This window comes from Trichosurus vulpecula, chromosome 7 (assembly GCF_011100635.1).
Source record: "Trichosurus vulpecula isolate mTriVul1 chromosome 7, mTriVul1.pri, whole genome shotgun sequence".
NCBI classification, from domain to species: Eukaryota; Metazoa; Chordata; class Mammalia; order Diprotodontia; family Phalangeridae; genus Trichosurus; species Trichosurus vulpecula.
In genome coordinates, this window is record NC_050579.1 from 106,783,538 (window position 1) to 106,804,236 (window position 20,699).

The window sequence follows — 20,699 nt, forward strand, 5'->3', positions numbered from 1 at the left end:
TCCCCATGCTGATGTGATGGGTACCACAAATATAGTCTAAGTGTGGGCATAATAGCTCCATAAGCTAGCACAAAAAAATTTATTGATCTTTGAATAAGGCATATGATATTTTTTCTGTATTCATGTTTCTTGGAATACAAGAAGTAGAAGCCCATTTTAGGCAAGAGCTAAAAGCCTAGATCCTCCCAAGTACCATACTTGGGTTTTTCAGACAATTGGGTGGAAATCCTGTATAATCTACTGTTGCTTCCCCTCTTGTGTGGCCAAAAAAAATTCTAAAGACAATATGAATATCTGATTAATAAATTCAATTGAACTTTCCAGGTAACTCCTATCAGATATAAAAGGGAAGTTAATTAAATAAGGGGTCCTTGGTCTAGGTAAGGGATTTAATTAGGATGATAATTAATCAAAGATAGTTGGCTCATTTCTTTCAATGAGCTAGAACCCACCAAAGCTTCCGCTTCTACCTCCCCAATCTATAAAATGCAGCATGGCGTTTGAGAAGATTAAAAGATTACAAATTCCTTGGAAATGAAAAAAATGGATTTCAATGCTTAGTACAATAAGATAGTTTGACAAGGCTTACATGTAACAAGAGTTGTAAGTTGTTCCATTTATTTGAGTAAATATCTTGTAAATAAATCATTGGTAAACATTACAAAATTAAATACATTTTAAAAAGCTTGCCAGTATACAGAAAATTCACAAACATATTTCTTTTTAAAAATAAAATATGTTCAGAGCACCCTTGATATAAAATGCCTGACTACTGTCTTCTTTTACACGGTCACTTATGAACATCACATAGCAGATAAAGAATACCACCCAAAGGAGCCAAAGGTCTACCTGAAGTGTTCTCTTCACTCCCCCCCTTTCTTTTCCAAACATGGTCAGATAGCCATGCCGTTACTGCAAACCTATTTTAATCATCTCACAAGGAGCAGGAATATACTATTGAAGAAAGGACAGTTGCTTCCTCAGGACCAGCCCCAAAGTAGGAGAAAGGGTAAAGAAATGGGCACCTTAGCTTTGCCCAGTTTTTCCCTATGATCCTGTGAAACTGCTATACCCTTACCCACACACTACATAGTGGGTCAGGAAGTGCCAATACTATTTGGAGCATGTTCTGACATCAAGGCTTCCTAGAATTCGGTCATCAAAGACGGTTGAGGCTTCCCTGCCTCCCAACAGCTCAATGGGACATTCGAATTGTGTCTTCCCTATGGGAGCTCTAGTGCTGCCCCAGACCCAGAAGCACCCAGAAAGCCAGAGATAGAGCTCTAACATGCTTGCTTGCTTTTGACCTGTTTTAATAGGAGAGACAACACACTGTATTTGGTCGAAAGCAGAGAATTAAATGCTACACGGTGCTTTCCTTTTCTGTGGTAAAACACTGTTCAGACAGTGCTGGCATTTCTCTATAGAGTTCCTATCAGAGCTTCAAACAAAGGGTTAACATGATTCCAAATTATTATGAATGAGGCAGTGAGGAAGAGGCCTGGCAAAGCATCAGGATAAATAAGACAATATGAAGTCCATCCATAAGTTACGCCCTTGAAAACGGTAACAACCAAAACTTTAAGTGTAGCTTCCTGAAAGAACCGATACATTTAATGTCTTCACTTTGGTGCATAAAGTGAATTTTTTTAAAATCTCAGCACCTGCATTAAGAATGTGAAGTTGCCCCTCAAAAACACATGTGCTGTGGTCTCCAGTTAAAGGAAGACCAAACATCGATTCCATCCACAGGAAATAATACTCACATCCACAGTGTAACATAATTGTGTATATACAAGGACAAGAAATTGGACGTCTATGAGTCAAATATACAATTGAGGGGGAAAATATTACCAAACTATCTATAAGAAAGCCATTCTCCCTGCTCTATAAGGTTATAAAGACCCTCCCATTTGCCACATAAGATAGGGCTGCCCATGTCAGCTACCAAGAGGCCTCCATCAAATCCCTGGGCTCTTCCATCTGGTTGGATAATCCTCCATTGACAGTTGTGCTGCATCCAAAGCATTGATAGCTTTGATTAAAAAAAAATCTAAAAAAAATCCATAAAAACAAATAAGAAACATCCATGGATAAAATGTCTAACAGAAGAAAAAGAAAAGTTGCTCAGAAAGACAACTATTTTTTCTTTTAAATAAGCGTCTTCTTGTGGTCAAAATTCCATTTCCCTTTCTGTGTCCCTTGGAGAGAATTCTACTCTCCATGCAAAAAATTATATACTCTTCTTTTGGGGGGGACTCAGTTTCCTCATGCCTCTTATCCGAGATAGCAGTTCTTTGATAAATTCCTAAGAAAGAACAAGAAAGCAGAAAGAAGCAGTTAGTATTGGGGATGGTTCCATTTCAATCAGTCTTGTGTTGATTTGTTTAAAGTAAATGGAAATGAACTGCAGTTGCCCTCAATTTCAGACTTTGGCTCTTCAACCTGCATATTCTAAAGGGTACTCTCTAAGACACATTTAAGCAAGCAACTTGGGCTTGTCAGAGAGGGAACAAGGCAGTGTAACCAAAGAACTCTGCATGTTTTTAACCTTGATACTCCACATTTCTTTCTATTGACTTAGTTCAGAATGCAACCAACACTAAGTGCTTTCTTAATCACCACTACTGCTACACTGAGATAGAAAGGGATGCATTCTGAGTCAATGGCACATCACTTAAAATTTTCGTACTACCCTGTTTTTCTTTAATTTGCAGCATTTTCTAGAATGGAAGAATGCTGTGTTCTCCTTGATGAAGTCATTCTTGGCTTTAACTTCTGAATATTTTTAAAGGCTCAATATATTTATAGCTACCCATTTTATTGTTCTGGCTTGAACAATATTCTTATTCTTCACCAATGAGAGTTCCAATTTCCTTAATGCATGTTGTTTTAGGAATCTATCACTGGAAGCAATGCTGATTTCAGTATGCGGGTGTTGACTTTTTTTAGGCAAGGGGGAGAAGCACCAACCACATAATTTATCTTACTGACAACTTTGGTAACATTTCTGCATTAAATAGACAAAGTTCCTATTTAAGAGTCACAGGCTGAAGTCACATAAATGGTAATGTTCTCTGGAGGGCATTACCCTTCTAGGCTTTACAGTAATTTGTGCTTCATTAATTCAGATTTTTCAGTAAGTCAACATGGTATATGTGAGAGAAGTACAGTGTTCTGGAAAATCATTGAAAGTCCACCAGTCCAGATGTCAGAAGAATCAGGGTCTAGTCCCACATTTGTCACTCATTCACTGTGTGCCCTTGAGGAAATAACTCAACCTCTTGGACCTCAGTTACCTCACTGTATATTGAAGGGATTGGACCAGATGATCTATGAGATTTATTCCTGCTCTAACATCTAAAGTTCTGTGATTTTCATTGAATAAAAAAATTTGAAATAAGTGACATAATTCAAGATTCATGTTTATGCTACATAGTATAATTTAGTCCTACTGTTAAAGGACCATAGGATTCAAAACTGGAAGGGAATTGTATGATATTATAATATTATATATTTGTATGATATTACAAGAAAGTGGTGAAGCAAGGGTCAGAGGGGCCTTGAAGGGCATCATGGGATAAACAGAAGGAAAGATTGTATCCTTTGACTTTAACAGTGACACCCACTCTTCTACCTTTGAAGCTAGTGCTAAATTGCCCTTAATGACCATTTTGTCGAGCTTGTTTCCTGATATGCCAATGAGTATGGTTAAAGCCACCATGGTTTAATAGACTCCTTCATTTTACAGATGGGGAAACTGAAACCCAGGGAGGTTAAGTGACCTATCCAGGATTACACAGAAATGAGGTCAAGTTCAAACCCAAATCTTCTCTTCAAACCCAATGTTCTTCCACTTTTTTCACTTTGCTTATCCCTTTCTTTGTAATAATTTAAAACATGCTACAAAAAATTACTAATTCAGAGTTGGCTAATTCACAAAAATTTAAGTTTATCCTCTATTCTATATAAAAAGTGTTCTTTCTGAGCAAATTATCTGGACAAAAAAGATAGAAGGAAGGGTTATTCTGCTTGTGGAAAAACTAATTTTATGTCCTAATTATGCCCTAATGTTAGCACTGTCATTTTTTGTGCATAACTTTTATACCAATTAAAAGGAATCTTTACCCATTAGAGCAGATCCTTATAGAAATTCTCTACCTGGCAACATGTTGACTGCAGATAGCTCACCTTACTCTATGTACAAGAAACAAACAAAGCTGCATCTCTTTTAACACATATCCTATACATCAGATCTTTACTTTTTTTCAAAATGGAGCACTCTCTCCTCCTCCTTTTCCCTCCTTCAAACAAACAATATTTGACTGCATTTTCAAAAGCACACACTACTACTAATGTGCCTTGGAGAGCTTTCCACATTCGACATGCAAACATACCCATGCCTCCCTACTGGTTAAAAATTTTTCATTTGATCTTGCCATCCCCATAAATTATCATCCTCAATCTCTCTCTCTCTCCCCTTTTATAACCTAAATCCTAGAATTATCTATACTTCCATACTATTGTTTCTATTTCCTTACCTCCCATTCACATTTTTTGCAACAAATATAGTAATTTTATTAATGGTACATAATATAGGACTGCATTATGTTTCTCCTCCATAATATGGGGGGGCTTTGGGCAGGGGATATGTGGAAGGGGTATGAAATTCCCAATATGGGGAAATAGAGTTGTAGTGTGGGCTCCCCACAGTGTAACTCCTCTTTTGCCTGGTGATAAAGATCCAAGGTTTTCTACTTTATGCTTTGGAGGCTATGTAAACCACGGGATCTACTAAACCATGGTGGCTTTAATCACACTCAGTGTCATACCAGGAAATGAGCTTAACAAAATGGTCATTAAGGGCAATTCCAGCACCAGAATCAAAGGTAGAAGAGTGAGTGTCATTGTTAAGGCCAAAGGATGCAACCTTTTCCTGTTTAGCCCCAGATGCCCTTCAGGGCCCCTCTGACACTTGCTTCACCAGTTCAGACAGATTTCTCCAGGCAGAAGATCAAATCCATGACAGATACACTGGAAGAAGGGACACAAAAGGCCATGCCCATGAGCTTCCCATCCAGCTCGGGGAAAACCTTGCCCACAGCCTTTGCAGCACCAGCAGAGGCAGGGATGATGTTTTCGGCAGCACCATACCCATCATACGACAACTTGCCATAGGAATAATTTACTGTTTTCTGGATAGCAGTAATAGCATGGATTGGGTCATGAATCATTCCACAGTGCCAAAGTCATCATGAATGACCTTGGTCAGGGGTGCCAAGCAGCTGGTAATATAAGGGGCATTACTGAAAATCTTAGTTATTATATTTCTTATGGTTCATTCCTATCATAAACATAGAGGCATCAGCCAAAGGGGCATACATGATGACATGCTTAGCTCCACCTTTGAAAGCAGCCCCAGCATTTTCCAAGGTGGCACAGACACCAATGGATTCTACACTTAGCTCCAGCAACTCCACATTTAATACTGGTGGAAGTGTGCTCCTACAAGCTAGCAATGTCTTTTCCATTTATCACTAGCCTTCTATTCTCAGCCTTGATGGTACCCCCTTGAACTTGCCATGAGTGGAATTATATTGAAACACACAAACATGTAGATAAGGTTAATGAAGTGGTTGGTCATTGACAGCCACAACATCCGTTCTGCCCCAGGCAAATTAACCCCCCCCACCCCGCACCCCTCGGTCATCAAGCACCCAATACATTCCAGTCCATTGAATTTGACCTTCATTGTCTTGTCTTAGAAAGCCAGCTGCAGTAGCAAATCCTGGCACCAAGACTAGGAGAAAAGCTTCTTAACCTCTTGCAATCTGGCTTCTAAATTTGTCGCCAAACTGAAACTGTTATCCCTTGGACACTGAGAGGTAAACTGACTTGCCCAGCTTTACATAGTCAGTATAGATCAAAAGTGTTGCTAATAATCTTTTAATTGCCCAATCCAATAGTCTTTTCTCAGTTCCCCTCCTTCGTGACTTCCATACTGCCTTTGATACTGCTAATATCCTGAAAAGGAACTCCTTCCTTAGCTTTTTGTGACACTACTCTCTCTAGGTTCTTCTGCCTGCTCCTTCTGACTCTCCCTTATTGAATCCCCTGTAAGTGGGAATATCCTCCCTTGGACCTTTTACCGGGTCCTCTGATCCTTCTATACCTCATTTCTAGAGTTCCTATGGGTTTGATTATTACTTCTAAGGAAATAACTCCCAGATCTATATCTTCACTCTCATCTCTTCTGAGTTCCACTTGTATTACCAAGCATGTGATAAACATCTCTACTTGGACATTCCTCAGCAATGCCAAACATATCTAGAAAGTAACTCATCATCTTTCCCCTGATCTTCATCTAAGCTTCCCTATTTCTGCTGAGAGCATCACCAACCTTCCAGTCACTCATCTGTGGAACCTCAAAGTCACCCTCCAGTCTTCATGTTCTCCAGTGAATTGCCAAATCATGTACATTCAATCTCCAAATTGTTTCTCACATCCCCATGGTATAATTGAAACAACTGTTACCCCTCACCCAAATAACATCAACAGCCTCTTAACTGGTCTCCCTGCTTCCAGTCTCCTCACTCTTCACTCCATCCTCTACACACATGCCAGTTGTGACCATGTCACTTCACTGCTTAAAAATCATTAGGGGCAATATAGCCTCTAGGTTAAAAATACAGATTCCTCTATCTAGCACTTAAAATCCTTCTCAATCTGGTCCCAGCCTCCTTTGCAAATTTATTTAAAATTATGCACCTTCAGCTATTCCATATTCTAGCCAAATATGCTTATTTGTTTTGCCCTGTACACAGCATCCAATCCCCTAACTCTGTGCCTCTGTAAAGATTATCACCCATGCCTGGAACTTATTCCTTCCTCATCTTGTAGAATACTTTGTTTCCTTCCTCCAAAGGTCTGCTCAGGTACCACTTCTATAGGAAATTTTTCCTGATTCCCCTGTTTGTTCATGTTCTCTCTTTCTTCATATTACCTTATATTTCTTTATATCTATAGAGTATATCCTCCCAGGAGGACATAAACTCTCAGGAGAAGAAACTGGTTTTCATATTTATCTTTTATCCCAAGTGTCTAGAACAGTGTCTTATATGTAGGAGGTACTTAAGAAATATTTGATGAATTATTTAGTCAGTATATGTGGTAGGAGAAAAGAGGAGAAGGGGAACAGGGAAGAAGATTCCACATATTAGGATGAACTTTTAAAAAAGTAACCAAGTCCTTTTATCTCATTAAAATGCATAAAACACAAGCAAAATTTCTCTATTAATCAATTTGTTTAAAAAAAACTATTCAATGCCTTTTATGTTTGAGTCACTAACTTGAAAAGGAATAAGGCTTCATGGACCTTATAATCTAAGATGTGTTGAGGGACCTGGTCTGCTCAGCAGATGGAAATAAAGAGTGTCTAATTTGGTGCTTAGAGGCTTAGCCTAATGTCATTTTCAGTTCAATTCAGTTCAGTTTATTAAATGCTGTCTGTGATCTAGGCACCAAAGAAACAAAGAGAAAGGTGGGAGAAATTCTGTACTCATCTTTTTTGTTAAACTGGACCTGTGATTTCACTAGCATAGTGAATGCCCAATGAAGAAACTCCCTTCCATGCAGACGAGCACCTGCCCTGCCATTTGAAGTCTTTGTGAGTTCCCTAGGACATTGAGAAACTAAATGACTTACCCAGCATTACACAGTCAGTATAGATCAAAAGTATAATGTGAATTCAGGTCTTCCTGACTCTGAGGCTAGCTTTATATCCACAACCTCACACTGCCTCTTGAATGGAAAATATATACAAAGTAATTTCAGGGGGAGGGCATTAACAATTGGCAAGTCATCCAACCTAAGAATGAGGAGGGGTCTTAAAGGTTATCTAGTCTATCCCTCTAATTTTACATAAGAGAAACAGAGGTGCATTGCAGGGTACTTTTAAGTGTAAACATTAGTTCACAAATATCCTGGTTTGACATTATACAAATATGAAGTAGTATTTATTATTATGATTATTATTACTTTCTTATAAGTGATTCCATGTAGGGACAAAGCAGTGGCTACAGGGATACTACCCTGCAGTAGTAGCGGAAGGGGTAAAATGATAATATTAATAGCAATGCACATTTAGAGAGCGCTTTGTGCTTAGCCAAGTAGGGAATAGACCTAACAGAGAGGTGATTCACAACACACGCATAATGAGACATATTTGGGGACATTGTGGACACGTGAGAATTAATTTTGCTTGACTATGTATGTTTGTTGCAGGACGTTTTCCCCTTTTTTTAGAGGGGGAGGTGGAAAGGAGCAAAAAATGAATGCTTGATCACTGAAAAAATAAAATTTAACTTAAAAAAAAACAAAGCAGGGAATAAAAAGGCTGTTAAGGCAGAATCCATGATAGACAGAAACAGGTTGGCTATCAGGTTGTAGGAGCATGTACTTGAGTTTTAGGAAAGGAACAACTGTGGGTACCCATCTAATATAAGGGTTAATTTTAGCATTCAGTTTAGTAAACCTGAAAATTGGATTGGCCTTTCTTCTTGCCCAGCTAGAGAAGCAATAGCATCTGTAACAACTTCCTTGCCAGATTCCCTGTTTCTGGCATCTCCTTCCTTTGTTCTATTAAACAGGCTGTCACCAAAATACAATATCTGTACTTAGTTTTAAAAAGCATTAGGTCTGTCAGATGGCTTAGTATTATTTTCAATTCCATTCTCCAAAACCAGAGGACAAGGTATTGTGAGATCTTCAAAGGAATAGTGTTATAAATAGTGTTATAAAGTGTTAGAAGCAAAGTATTTCAGGATGTATAAGGATGCATCTATTAGAACTCCTAATTCCATACTTTATTATTGGACTGAAAGTCACCATCAGTTTCTTTTTACATGTAAGAAACTAGTAGTAGTAGTAGTAGTAGTAGTAGTAGTAGTAGTAGTAGTAGTAGCAGATCATACTTATCACTGTCAATTGAACCTAAGTTCTAGAACATAAGGGAAGGGTTGGTTCCCTTTTTGTGTTTGTATCCCAGGACCAGCACAGTGCTTGGCACTTAACAGGTGCTTAAATTCTTGTGAGTTGTTTGAAACTAGCTAGCTGATAAATCTGGGATTTAGTCCATGCTCTGTCATTAACTCACTGGGTCACCTTTGCGAGGCACAACCCTTTTTAGACCTCAGTTTCCTCATCTGTAAAATGAGGAATCTGAACTATATGATTTCTGAGGTCCCTTCTACCACTAACATTTTCTGTCTGGAAAGTGGGGATAATACCTGTCATTCCTACTTTCTGAAATTGTTGTCAGGCTAAAAGGAGAAAGTAAATATGAAAGTTCTTTGAAAGTTTAAAAATTATATATTATATATCAGTCCAATATATATTTTAAATCTATACAAAATAAAAATATAATATGTAACATAACCTATTGTGTATTATAAACTATATCATTAACATTGCATATTAATATGCAAATATAAACACTCATTAAGACTTCAAAAGGAAATAGGAATATATATTTAGCACTGGGAAGAATCTTTGAGGCTATCTAATACAACTCTCCCATTTTACATGTGAGGAAACTGAGAACCAGAGAAGTTTAAGGACGTTATCAAAGTCACATAAGTAGCAGAGTCCGGATTTGAATCCAAGTCCTCAGATTCCAAGTACAGAGTTCTTTCCAAATGGTATGGATTAACTTGGAATACCTGACTCAAAGAACAGTCCAATATTTGTTTTTTTAAATCAGAGTTTCAATAAGTAGAATGTGTTTTTAAATGTTTTAAATATTTTGAAATAATTTGTTTTGAATCAATGAAATCCTCTTTCAGAAGGCTACCATGATTTCGGAGAGGTGTCTGGTCATCATCTGCACCCATCATTTCAAAAGCAGCATCTTTTCTTCTTCATATTTACTAAGCAACTTCTCAGAATGTCAGATGAGAATACTAGGGCTAATCTTTTCAGTGATAAAAGAAAGAAATAAAAAAGCTGTCTCCTGACTACATGTCAACAATTATTTATCTAGCTAGACTACTAGCTGCCCCAAACTACTGTTGTGAATGATGAAAGGTGCAATGCAGCTCCCTGAAAAAAGTTGATTATTCTTGTTATGGGGGGCAGGAGGGTGCAGATCTATAGTATTTATGATCGTGAGATTTGTATTGGGTGAAGAAGGGAGGAGAAGAAGAGAGAAGGAAGAAAGAGAATGAACACATCAGAGAAAAAGAAAGAACTTGAATTATAAATACAGAAGGACTCTTTGAACCAAATGCCCTGCTTAAGTGCAGAAGAGGTCACTTCATGTGAACATTCTGATTTTAAAGTAAGGACTTAATTTCTGGGAGATACTATTCAAATCAGGACCATGCTAGCCTGACTGCACTAAGACAAATGCAATCAATGCCACCTTCCCTGTGGAAAAGGTTTGATTAAGGGAGGTGAGATTGTGTTACGTGATATCCATGAAAACAGCCAGCAGCTTGGGTCAGGTTGTTATCTCGTGCATTGAGGAGCCAATGAGAGTCTTCTCAGATGAAGCAGTGAGTGGTGCCAGCAACTCACATTTCCCTGACTCTGTATGTTGTCACTTTAGCCGTGTTTCAGACAACAAAGGATGTCATTTCTGTGAACACCAGGCTGGCCTCACTTCTCATTCACCAGGGTGGCTGCAGTCATTTCTACAACATCCTCCCTTGCTGGATTCTATTTGGGGTCTCTCTTTCTCTTGATCTGTTCCTCACACTAACATCAAAATCTCTTTTCCCCAAAGTGCCCTAGACTTTATAACCTTCTCTCTTTAAAGTATCACTGTAGGGCTAGGCCTATCCTTCAGATCAGACACAAAATGTTTAACAGCCGACTTAAAAAGCATTCCTTCTATGGCATTTTCTGACCACCTTACCCACAAACGCACATCTCTATCAGATACTTCATTCTTAGTTTTTTTTGGAGGGGGGGAAGGCAGGGCAATTGGGGGTTAAGTGACTTGCCCAAGGTCACACAGCTAGTAAGTATGTAAAGTGTCTGAGGCCAGACTTAAACTCAGGGCCTCCTGACTCCAGGGCTGGTGCTCTACTCACTGAGCCATCTAGCTGCCCCTCTATCAGATACTTCAGCACCATTTTCCTGACTCACACACTTTGCTCTTGCCAAGCAAACTTCCTAACTATCCCCAACTAACCTTTCCCTCCCCCTTTTGTCCTCTTCCACCCTCTGAGCTTTTGGCCATGCCAATCCTCCCAAACTCAAAATGCTTTCTCATCCTCTCCTCAACCCTAAATTATCCTTTCTTTCAAATTCAACTCAAAATTCACTTCTGCCATAAAACCCTTTTCATACTGACCTGGGCTGCCCTCTACTAACCTCAGTATGGCTAATATCCCCTTCTCAAAGTCCTGCCCTATAGAGCTTCATACTCTACCTGCATACTGTGTTCACTGACCCTTTTAGACTGTCAACTCTTCCAAAGGAGGAACTATTTCTCGTCCTTGTTGTATAATTGCCTTCCCCACAATGCATAATAAACTGCATCACCCACAGAGAGCAATGGATTAATGTTCTGGGTGGGAAATTATTTCATTTGGCAGACAGTTCATGCTGTTTCAGCTAACTTACATTCACACAAACCCCAAAAAAAAAATCGATCAAAGGAATTGGAATCCAATATAGCAGAGCCAAAACTGCTTCTAAAGCATATCTGGATGGGCAGGGGGAGGGTTGTACTTGCCTTTAGAAGGGCAGAGGACAGTTCCATTGGGAAGGAAGGTCTCCACTGGGACAGATGACAGAGTGATACCAAGTTGGTGGGGGTCAGAGAGAACATTTGAGGAGGAAAGGTCAAGGTAGTGCCAAGAATAGACCCACCTTGGGTGTAGTCACACCTAAGAATAGGTGGTCTGTCCCCCTAAGAAACTGTTGGAAGGTGGTTATGTTCCTGGCTTCCAGAGTTCCCATGAATAGGAGGTATAGGAGTGTCCAGTCTTAGGGAGAATGCATTCCCTCTACTTTTCCCAAAGAAGAAATGCCAACTGACATGTCAGTGGTGCAGAGAAGAGCTTCCTTACCCCAGAGCTAAGCACACTCTTCAATGTAGCACTCCAAACAGCAGAGTGGCTGTTTCAGAAATACCAGAGTAGAAAGGTGATATGTGCAGGATTACTTCCTAAAATGGGCATTGTAAAATACTCTTGCAAGTCTACGAACATTCTTGTATTGTTTTGCCAATGTCCTTTTCCTTAGTTGAGAAACCTTTTAGAGCTTTGGGCAACCACAGCTAATCACAACCTCTTTTCTCCAGGCAGATAATGTGAGGGAGGAAAGTAATAGGAGGAAGGGAAGAGAAGCAACCCATCTGGAAGGGAAATAGCAGCAGCTTTTCTCCTTGCCATTTTTATAACAGTGGCTACCTTAGATTTTTTGTCAGTGCACTTAGGAGAAATGAAGGAATGAGAATCTAGGGTCTCTGAGGGTAATTAACAAATGAATGAAAACATCTATGTGGAAAACATACTAAAATTAAAATTAACAACCTGCAATGGCAGGTGGTAGAAGAAGGTTAACAACTGACAAGAAGAACACTAAACAGAGTTAGGGAGAATGACAGGTATTTGGTGAGAAATGGAAGTTGGCATCTTGGTTGTGAAGGAAAAGAGAGAAATTGAAGAAGCAATGGAAAATAGAAAAAGTACTATTTCTAATGGTCTTGGAAACCATGAGTCAATAAGCATTTAAGGGCTTACTATGTGCCAACCTCTAATGTGCAGTTATCTTATTCACAGGAGCCTTCTGACTTGCTATTTGAATAAAATCAAACCACCAATTAAACACACACACACACACACACACACACACACACACACATACACACTTTATTATATTTTTCCAGGGATAATATCTCTTTCAAAAATACTGTTGTACATTTCCAAGAAGATCTAGCAGCAACCATGACAGTTGAGGGTGCCTCTGGTGCCTTAGCTACACTGACTCTATCAAAGAGGAACAGACATATGGTAGCCTTCCTCTAACTTAGTACCAACACTTTCCTCCTGCCGCCCCCCCCCCCACTCCCTTTATCCCAGTGACCTCCATGGCTCCTAATTTCTACTTTCTCATAAAACCACATGCCAGAGGTGGCAGATGAATAAGTATTTTATAATTATCACTATCATTGGACATATGCTATATTTCCCTGGGTATTCAAAGAATTCATCCGTCAAAAATGTTGATGACAACATAAGAAAGATGGGTGCTTTTGACAACTGAGAAGAGAAGCAATTGTCTTATATCAGGGCTAAAAGTCTTTTTTTCTAAGTGCCTAAAACATTACTGGCCTTTATATGCCTTAGCCAGCAATAGAAATTCTGTAAATAATGAATGTTCCTGAGCAGTATACAGCATAATGGTGAATATTGGGTGATAACATTCCAAGAAGCAGTACCCTTGCCTATCAGTGCGTAAAAATGGGAAAGAAAAACACAAAACAAGGATTCTGAAAGCTATCCGATTCTGTGCTATTTCCTCTGGGGCCACATCCCCTTCTTAAACTATGGTATCTCTGGCTACAGATCCCCAGTCTTCTGCATCCTCTCTCCTTCCCCTACAACCTCCTCCATTTACCATTTCCTAATAAGTAACCTCATTTTCTTGAAAATTCAGATCTACAGGAGCTCCTGGTCAAGCCTCTCCCAGTAAAATGAAAGCAAAGCAAAGCAAACCAGAACTGAGACTGAGAGTTTTTTAAAATGTGACATTGAATAGATTATTGAGGAATTAAACAGACCAAGCACAGGAGGAAGAGAGAAATGTTTCCAGAGACACCAAAGCTCAGGCTAGGAAAGATAAAAAATGAAAGGCAGCCAACTAGTCTTTATTTCAAAAAGATTCTAAATGGCAAAGTAAGCTCCCTCAAAGAGCCAAATAAGCTGCTCAGAAACATCACAAACCCCTTTAGTAACTGAGTATCTAGAATACATATGCATATACAGGAAGTAAGGCAGTACAGACTGCTGCTGAATGAACATAGATTCTTAATAATCCAGGCTGGGGCCGCCAGCAGGCCCACTGTGAAGCAGCAGCAGAGTTGTGTCTTGGTACATGCACCAAAGCCAAATCCACCATGGCCTATCACTTAAATATTTAATTTTTTCTTGTTTATCTTCACCGAGGTTAGTTTTCTGCGTACACAAACCAGACCTCATTCCATTTTTCATTATCTGAAAAGAGGCTTAGGAAAATGTTAAGGGGAAGATATTTTTGTCATAATGACTTCTGCCAATATAATTTCCCAGTGGTCTTATCTGCATTCTGTTTTTTCCTTTGCTAACTCAAAACCTCTGATACTATGCTATCCATTCATTTTCTTGAAGAAGAAGAAACAAGCTACTTTTAAAATGAATTTGCCCTACCAATGGGGAGGTTCTTGGTTAATTTGAAGCTTCAGACTATTTTTCTTGGAATAAGTTATTTTGTATAAACTCTAAGTATTCTATTTGTATTCAACAGTGAATTTATAACCAATTTTAATTTGTTTGTGCTCAGCTTTATTCAACCCCTCAGGCACCCACTCTTACTAATGGACTCCCCAAAGTCCAAACACTTATTCATATAACATAGATTGAAATTGACAAATAATCTAATGAAAGTAAACTATAATTCAGAACAGACAGAAATGATCACCTCTATATTTTTATGAAAGTTATTATTCTCCAAAAAAAAAGTTAGGAAGAATTGTAGAACCATGGCCTCTGATACTTCTTATGTGACCCTAAATAAACTATTTAATATTCCCAAGCCTTAGTTACTTTATTTGTGAAATGAGAGGGCAGGACTAAAGTCTCTGAGGTCCTATACAGCTCTCAATCTATGATCCCATGATTCATAACTCTTACCATGATTCTCGTTTTACCTCTTTATAATAAAAAACATTCTCTATAAATATCTGAATATTTTCTCTTAGCTCTCACAGAACAAATTTAAATTTTATAATCATAATCTTCATTTATAGTGCAAAACAATCCCAAAGTTAAAGTCATATCACCTTTAAATCATATTCAGCCTTCTTTCCAGGAAAGTAATAATTTTATGTTTTCATCTCTTGTGGATTTTGAAATCATAAGACTCCCATCAATCATGATATAATGATCGGCTGCCAAGCCTCTACCATCTTGAATTTTTTAATACTGCAGATAGTATTTATTGGAATAAGTTATACCAAAACAAAATTCCAACAGATAGCATTGTAATGACATTCCAGATTGCATGTTTCCTGATTTTTTTTTCACCCTGACATTAATACTGTATCTCTTTCAGAGTGAGTGTGGAACTGAGGTCAGCAAATAAATACTCTCCGACTATATACCGAAGTCAAGTTCAGATGATCTTTTGGTTTTCTTGATATTCAGTTTTTTCAGCTTTCTTACTATCCTTATAAACTTTGCAAACATATATAAGGGAGCTGATCACTGGAAGTCCTGGACTTTCAATGATCAACTTCCCAAGATGTGAAATAATGTTTTTCCAATTCAAAGACTCCTTCTTTTAGTGCTAAAAAAGAAAGGGATACTAAGAGATTGACAGTCATGACTAAAAACCTTTTTACTCAAAGGTGAAGTTAATAGATTTCTTTCTCTAAATCAAGTCCAATCATACCTTTATATTTACCTACCTAATTCCCCCAATACCCAAGGCTCATAGACTCAATGGGAATGACTATTAATTGTCAATTTCACTTCACAGCTGAGTATTATTCTTACAGTCTTCCCTGGGGTAACTACAGACTCTACCAGCTATTCAGCAGCATTCCTCTGTGTTTCAGATGGTAGGTAACATGTTAACCAAGAAGTCTTTTCAACTCAGCCTTTCTTAGCTCACATCTGGTCCCCAATTCTGACTGAGATGATCTCTTTTGCAGAAGCTCAAAGAGAAAACCAGAAAAAGGATTCAGAAAAAAAGGTATCTATTACATCGCCTAAGTCTATCTGTGGCTTGTGGACACTGATGTCATTATGCATCAAGCTAATGCAATCTCTTTCTTATGTTTTCTTTAGCAGTTATGTCATAGACTAAAACCTCAACTCAGTTAAGCTAAACTATTAAGGATTCTTTCCTTGATTTCTTTTTTTAAGTTTCTTATCTTTATAAATAAGTTGACAGACTATAATTTCTAGTCTTAATATCATATCCTTTGATACTCTCATATCCTTTGAGCACTGGTGCTCTCATAATTAAGAGGGGAGTCAAGTGTAGTAGAAAGATACTGAGAGAGGGTGGGGAGAAAGGACACCTATTTGGTGGAGTCCACTGTGCTGGGCATGTGCTGTGATTTGAGACAATTACCTAACTGCTGAACTTCATGTGGCCCAAGACTAAAGTTTCTAAAAATTCCTCTCCTCTACATTATTCTATCATCACAATTAACTGTAGCCTTTTTTTGAAGCTTAACTATTCAACACAGTATACCAAGACCTAATGCTTTTGAAGTTTCCCATCACCAGCTAAATAACTGTTCTGAAAGACAGACTTCATAGAAAGCAAAAAGATGCCAGTATGTATCTATTTATGCACAACACACACATAGAGTTCATGTTTATAATGTTTTAAATGCCAAGGGTATGTTTTCTTTCATGTTGCTAAGTGTCTCTACCTCAACAAATTACTTTGTAAGTAGTTCGTACTTAGTCATAAATGTACATCATCCCCTGGCCAGATACAGTATAAGCTCCTTGAGTTCAGGGACTTTTTTATTTTTATCTTTGTGTCATCAGTGCTTAGGTACATAGTAGGTGTTTAGTGAATGTGTGTTGATATAATGATAAAATGTAGGCTGTAAGATCATTAAATACTGTTCTTACAAGGTGGGGGGAAGGTTGACAATTAATTACTGAAAAAACTACTCAACATACCAAAATCTGAATCCAGTTATTGAAAGCAATTCAAAACCACTACCCATCATGTTTTAATTCTTCAGTATTCTAAAGCAGCCTAGCCATAAGAAGACCATTGGAGAAAGTAATAAGAGATTGCTGTAGCAATAAAGTGAGAGAGAAAGAGATATACACAAAGAGAGATGTAGCTACAACCCAAACACAAGGAGGAGTGATAAAGCAGGTATCTTCAGAGAACATCAGTATCTCTCTAGGGGAAAGCCAGAATCAGATGTGCCTTTCACTACAAAGGAACACAGCGACAGTACCACAACCCGGCAGATCACTGAGACTCAGAGCCACCCACTACAGCTCCTGGCTTAGTCAACCTGCATTCAGTCATTGATGTGTGCCAAAGTGTGGGCTTCAATGACAAAATGATAATCACCAAAATCCCCACTAATAGACAACAAAACAGATGCAGGAAAGAAATTTATGTATTGGTACTACAACACTGAGAGAATCACAAAAATAAAAAAACCAATGATTTCCATAATAAATCTTCTCTATTGCTAGCAAATATTTTACCTTGAAAAGGGGGAGAGGAGAATTGGATTCAGGTTCTGGTTACATCCCTAATCACCTGTTTGACCTGAAGCAAATCATTTAAATCTACTTGGCTTTAGTTTCTTCATTTTATAAATGAAGAAATTTGGTTAAATGACTTTCCAGAATCCCTCTGACTATAAGAAAAAAATTCTTTGATTCAAATTCTAGCCAAGGTAGCTACCTGAATGGAGGTAAATGGCCCTGATCTCACATACCTACATCAGCAAAAACCTAAAATTAGTATCAGAACAGATAATAATCAAGAAATTGAATAAGAAACTAGAGTAAGTGGCTTATTCCATCTCAGAACTATACAAAAAGTCAGCCAAAAGTTCACAATTCATAAAAGGGGGTAGGGAGAGGAAGGCAAATGGCTAAGCCAACACTGAATCTGGCAAACAAGTCCTTAACCTCCTAGCATGCCCAGAGACACATGTATTCTTCAGAACTCCATGTCTCATACCCCAGGGTAAGGATCTTAGAGTGCCAGGGACTAATGAAGGTATGATAGTGATCAGACTGAGATAACTCATGCACACAAAGACTCCAAAGTTCCAGATACTCTCCTAAGATACTAGAGAGGTCCATGAAGATATAGTGCTATGAACCTCAAAGACCTAGGGGCCTAGCCCCAGGAAAAGGAAGGCAGATTAGGAACCCAGGTGACCCAGAACAAGGCCAAAATTATATCATCCAACTATATCATCCAAAAACATAGCAGGCAGCATAGCCTGATCCTGTTACAAAGTCTCAATTCAGGAGAGAGGAGAAAATCAGAGAAAACACCAACCAATATTTAAAAAAGTGAAAATCTAGAGATCCCCCCAAAATAAAGACTAAAAACTCCATCAAATCTATAAGTAGGAACCAAAAGGAAGACATGGCATGGTCACAAATATTTTAAGATTACTTAGAAGAAATGAAACAAGAAGCAAAAGGGGGCATTATAAGTGAAATAAAAGTATTGTAGGAAAGAATTGAAGGGAGGACAAAGTAGTAAGTCTTATCCAAGAAATGGACTCCCTGAAAAGTAGAATAGACCAAAGAGAAATCAATGACTCTATGAAATTGTAGCCAGAATGGCCTTTGTTTTCTTTGAATGACTCAGCTTACCTCATTGAGCCTCTGGACACTGTGGCTTGCTCTTCCGGGGCAGGAAGCCCAAAGAGCATTCCAGGAAGCAGACAACTTCCTGTGTGATGAGTCATGGGGCTGGCTGAGGGGAGGTGTTAACGGCTACGCTAGGGGGAGGGGCCAAGTCAAGAACCAATCGGCCCTGGTCGTTCAGGCGGTGCTTGATGATGTCAAAAACTCTATAAGAGGGGAGAGGACAGCTTGAAGATCCTCTTTTCCTTTTCCGGTTGGAGCCAGAGACAGTTACAGCGACAGTTACAGCGACAGTTACAGCTACAGTTACAGCCACAGCCACAGCTGAAGCAGGAGCTGCCAGTAGCAGAGCTGACCTACGGGAGAAAGCTGAACAAAGACTTCAGGCCAGTGGGTAATCTTATTACCATAGAGGGGGAAACATGATTTTGCTTTACGCAATCATGCTTCTCTGTAGCCTCCTGGTTACTCTTTCAAGGCGTACTTATTGGGCCTGGAAGCTTTTGATCAATATATCAAAATGGGGTTGCTGGTTCATGGGTTGGTTACTGTGGAGCCTAAATAAATGTTTTGATTCTTCTGCCTTCTACTTTGAGAGTTTCTTATATTCGGCGGTTCCGAACGTTTCAGACATGTTTATGATCCTCTTTGAGATTATAAACTCTGCCCTCCTAATACAAGAAATATTAGAATAAAATCAAGATATTGAACAAATAGAAGAAATATCTGATGTCTGACACCAACAACAAGTGACTTGGAAAACAGGTCAAGGAGAGATAACTTAAGGATCGCTGGACTCCCTGTAAACAATGATAAAATTTTTAAAAAGCCTGCGTACCATATATCAAGAAATCATAAATTAAAAGTGCCCAGATCTAATAGAATCAGAGGGTGAAGACAAAGAATCCACTGATCAAGAGTCCAAAGGAACCCAAAGGGAAAAGTCCCAAGAATGTCACAACCAAACTCCAGAGCTTTTATTTCGAAAGAAAAATACTCAAAACATCCATAAAAAAGCAGTTCAAGTTACAAGAAAGCACAATCAGGATCACATGAGAATAGGGAGCTTTTACTATAAATGAGAGGAGATCTTGGAATACAATATTCCAAAATGATATAGGCTTACAACCAAGAATAACTTAGTCTGCAAAGTTGAATATTATCCTACATTGGAGAAACTGGACCTTCCCTCTCCCCCAACCTTCCCTATTACCATAGAAGGCAATACCATCCTCCTGATCCTTCAGGCTTGCAACCTAGGAGTAATCTTGGACTCCTCACTGTCTCTTCCCCCACCCCCATATACAAGGTATTGCTAAGACCTGTTAATTTCACCTTTGCAACATCTCTCAAATACACTTTCTCTCCTGTGACACTGCCACCACTTCATCACCTCATGCCTGGACTACTGTAATAGCCTATTAGTAGGTCTGCCTGCTTCAGTTCTCTTTCTGCTCTAATTCATCTTCTATTCAGCCACTAAAATGATTTTCCTAAAGTGCAGGTCCAATCATATCACACACACACACACACACACACGCACGCACGCACGCACGCACGCACACACACACACACAAACACACACTCAATAAACTCCAGTGGCTCCTTATCATGGCAGAATCAAATATAAAATACTCTATTTAGCATTCAAAGCCCTCTATAACTTAGCTTCCTCCTACCTTTCCAGTCTTCTCACACCTTACTCACAGCCACATGCTCTTATTTCTTGGACATGGCCACTGCATGGAATCATTTTATTTAACTATACTCACTTATCACAAAGTTTCTTTTTCTTTATTTCTCTTATTTTTTTAATTAGGAAGAGGATAGAGTGTGAGAAGGGTTTAACAATATTGATATACCTGCCCCTCCCCCACAAAGAGTCATCATAGCATTTTTAAATATACAGAAGGAACTTCAGATAGAAGCACAATTAAGCTGATAGTTTGGAAAGTAATGTATAGCATTTATCATATGTATATATTTTTATAAGCAAGTGGTATGAAATGAAGAGCTGAGGCTTCTTAAAGAACCCTTATTTTGTGTATACAAAATTATATTTATAGAAATGCTCCTTTTTGGTGTTTAAGTTCAGAATAAAAAAGGATG

At 38.5% G+C, this 20,699-nt stretch overlaps 1 protein-coding gene across 1 annotated transcript in view; it reads right to left on the reverse strand.

Annotated features, from left to right (window-relative positions):
• Positions 1-571: 571 nt before the first annotated feature.
• PPP1R14C (protein phosphatase 1 regulatory inhibitor subunit 14C) overlaps positions 572-20,699 on the reverse strand; it is a 121,961-nt gene continuing 101,833 nt past the window's right edge. Inside the window, exon 4 of the mRNA XM_036767417.1 lies at positions 572-2,308. Coding sequence (XP_036623312.1) covers positions 2,234-2,308 — 75 coding nt within the window. The 3' untranslated portion in view covers positions 572-2,233. The remainder of the gene's footprint in view (positions 2,309-20,699) is intronic.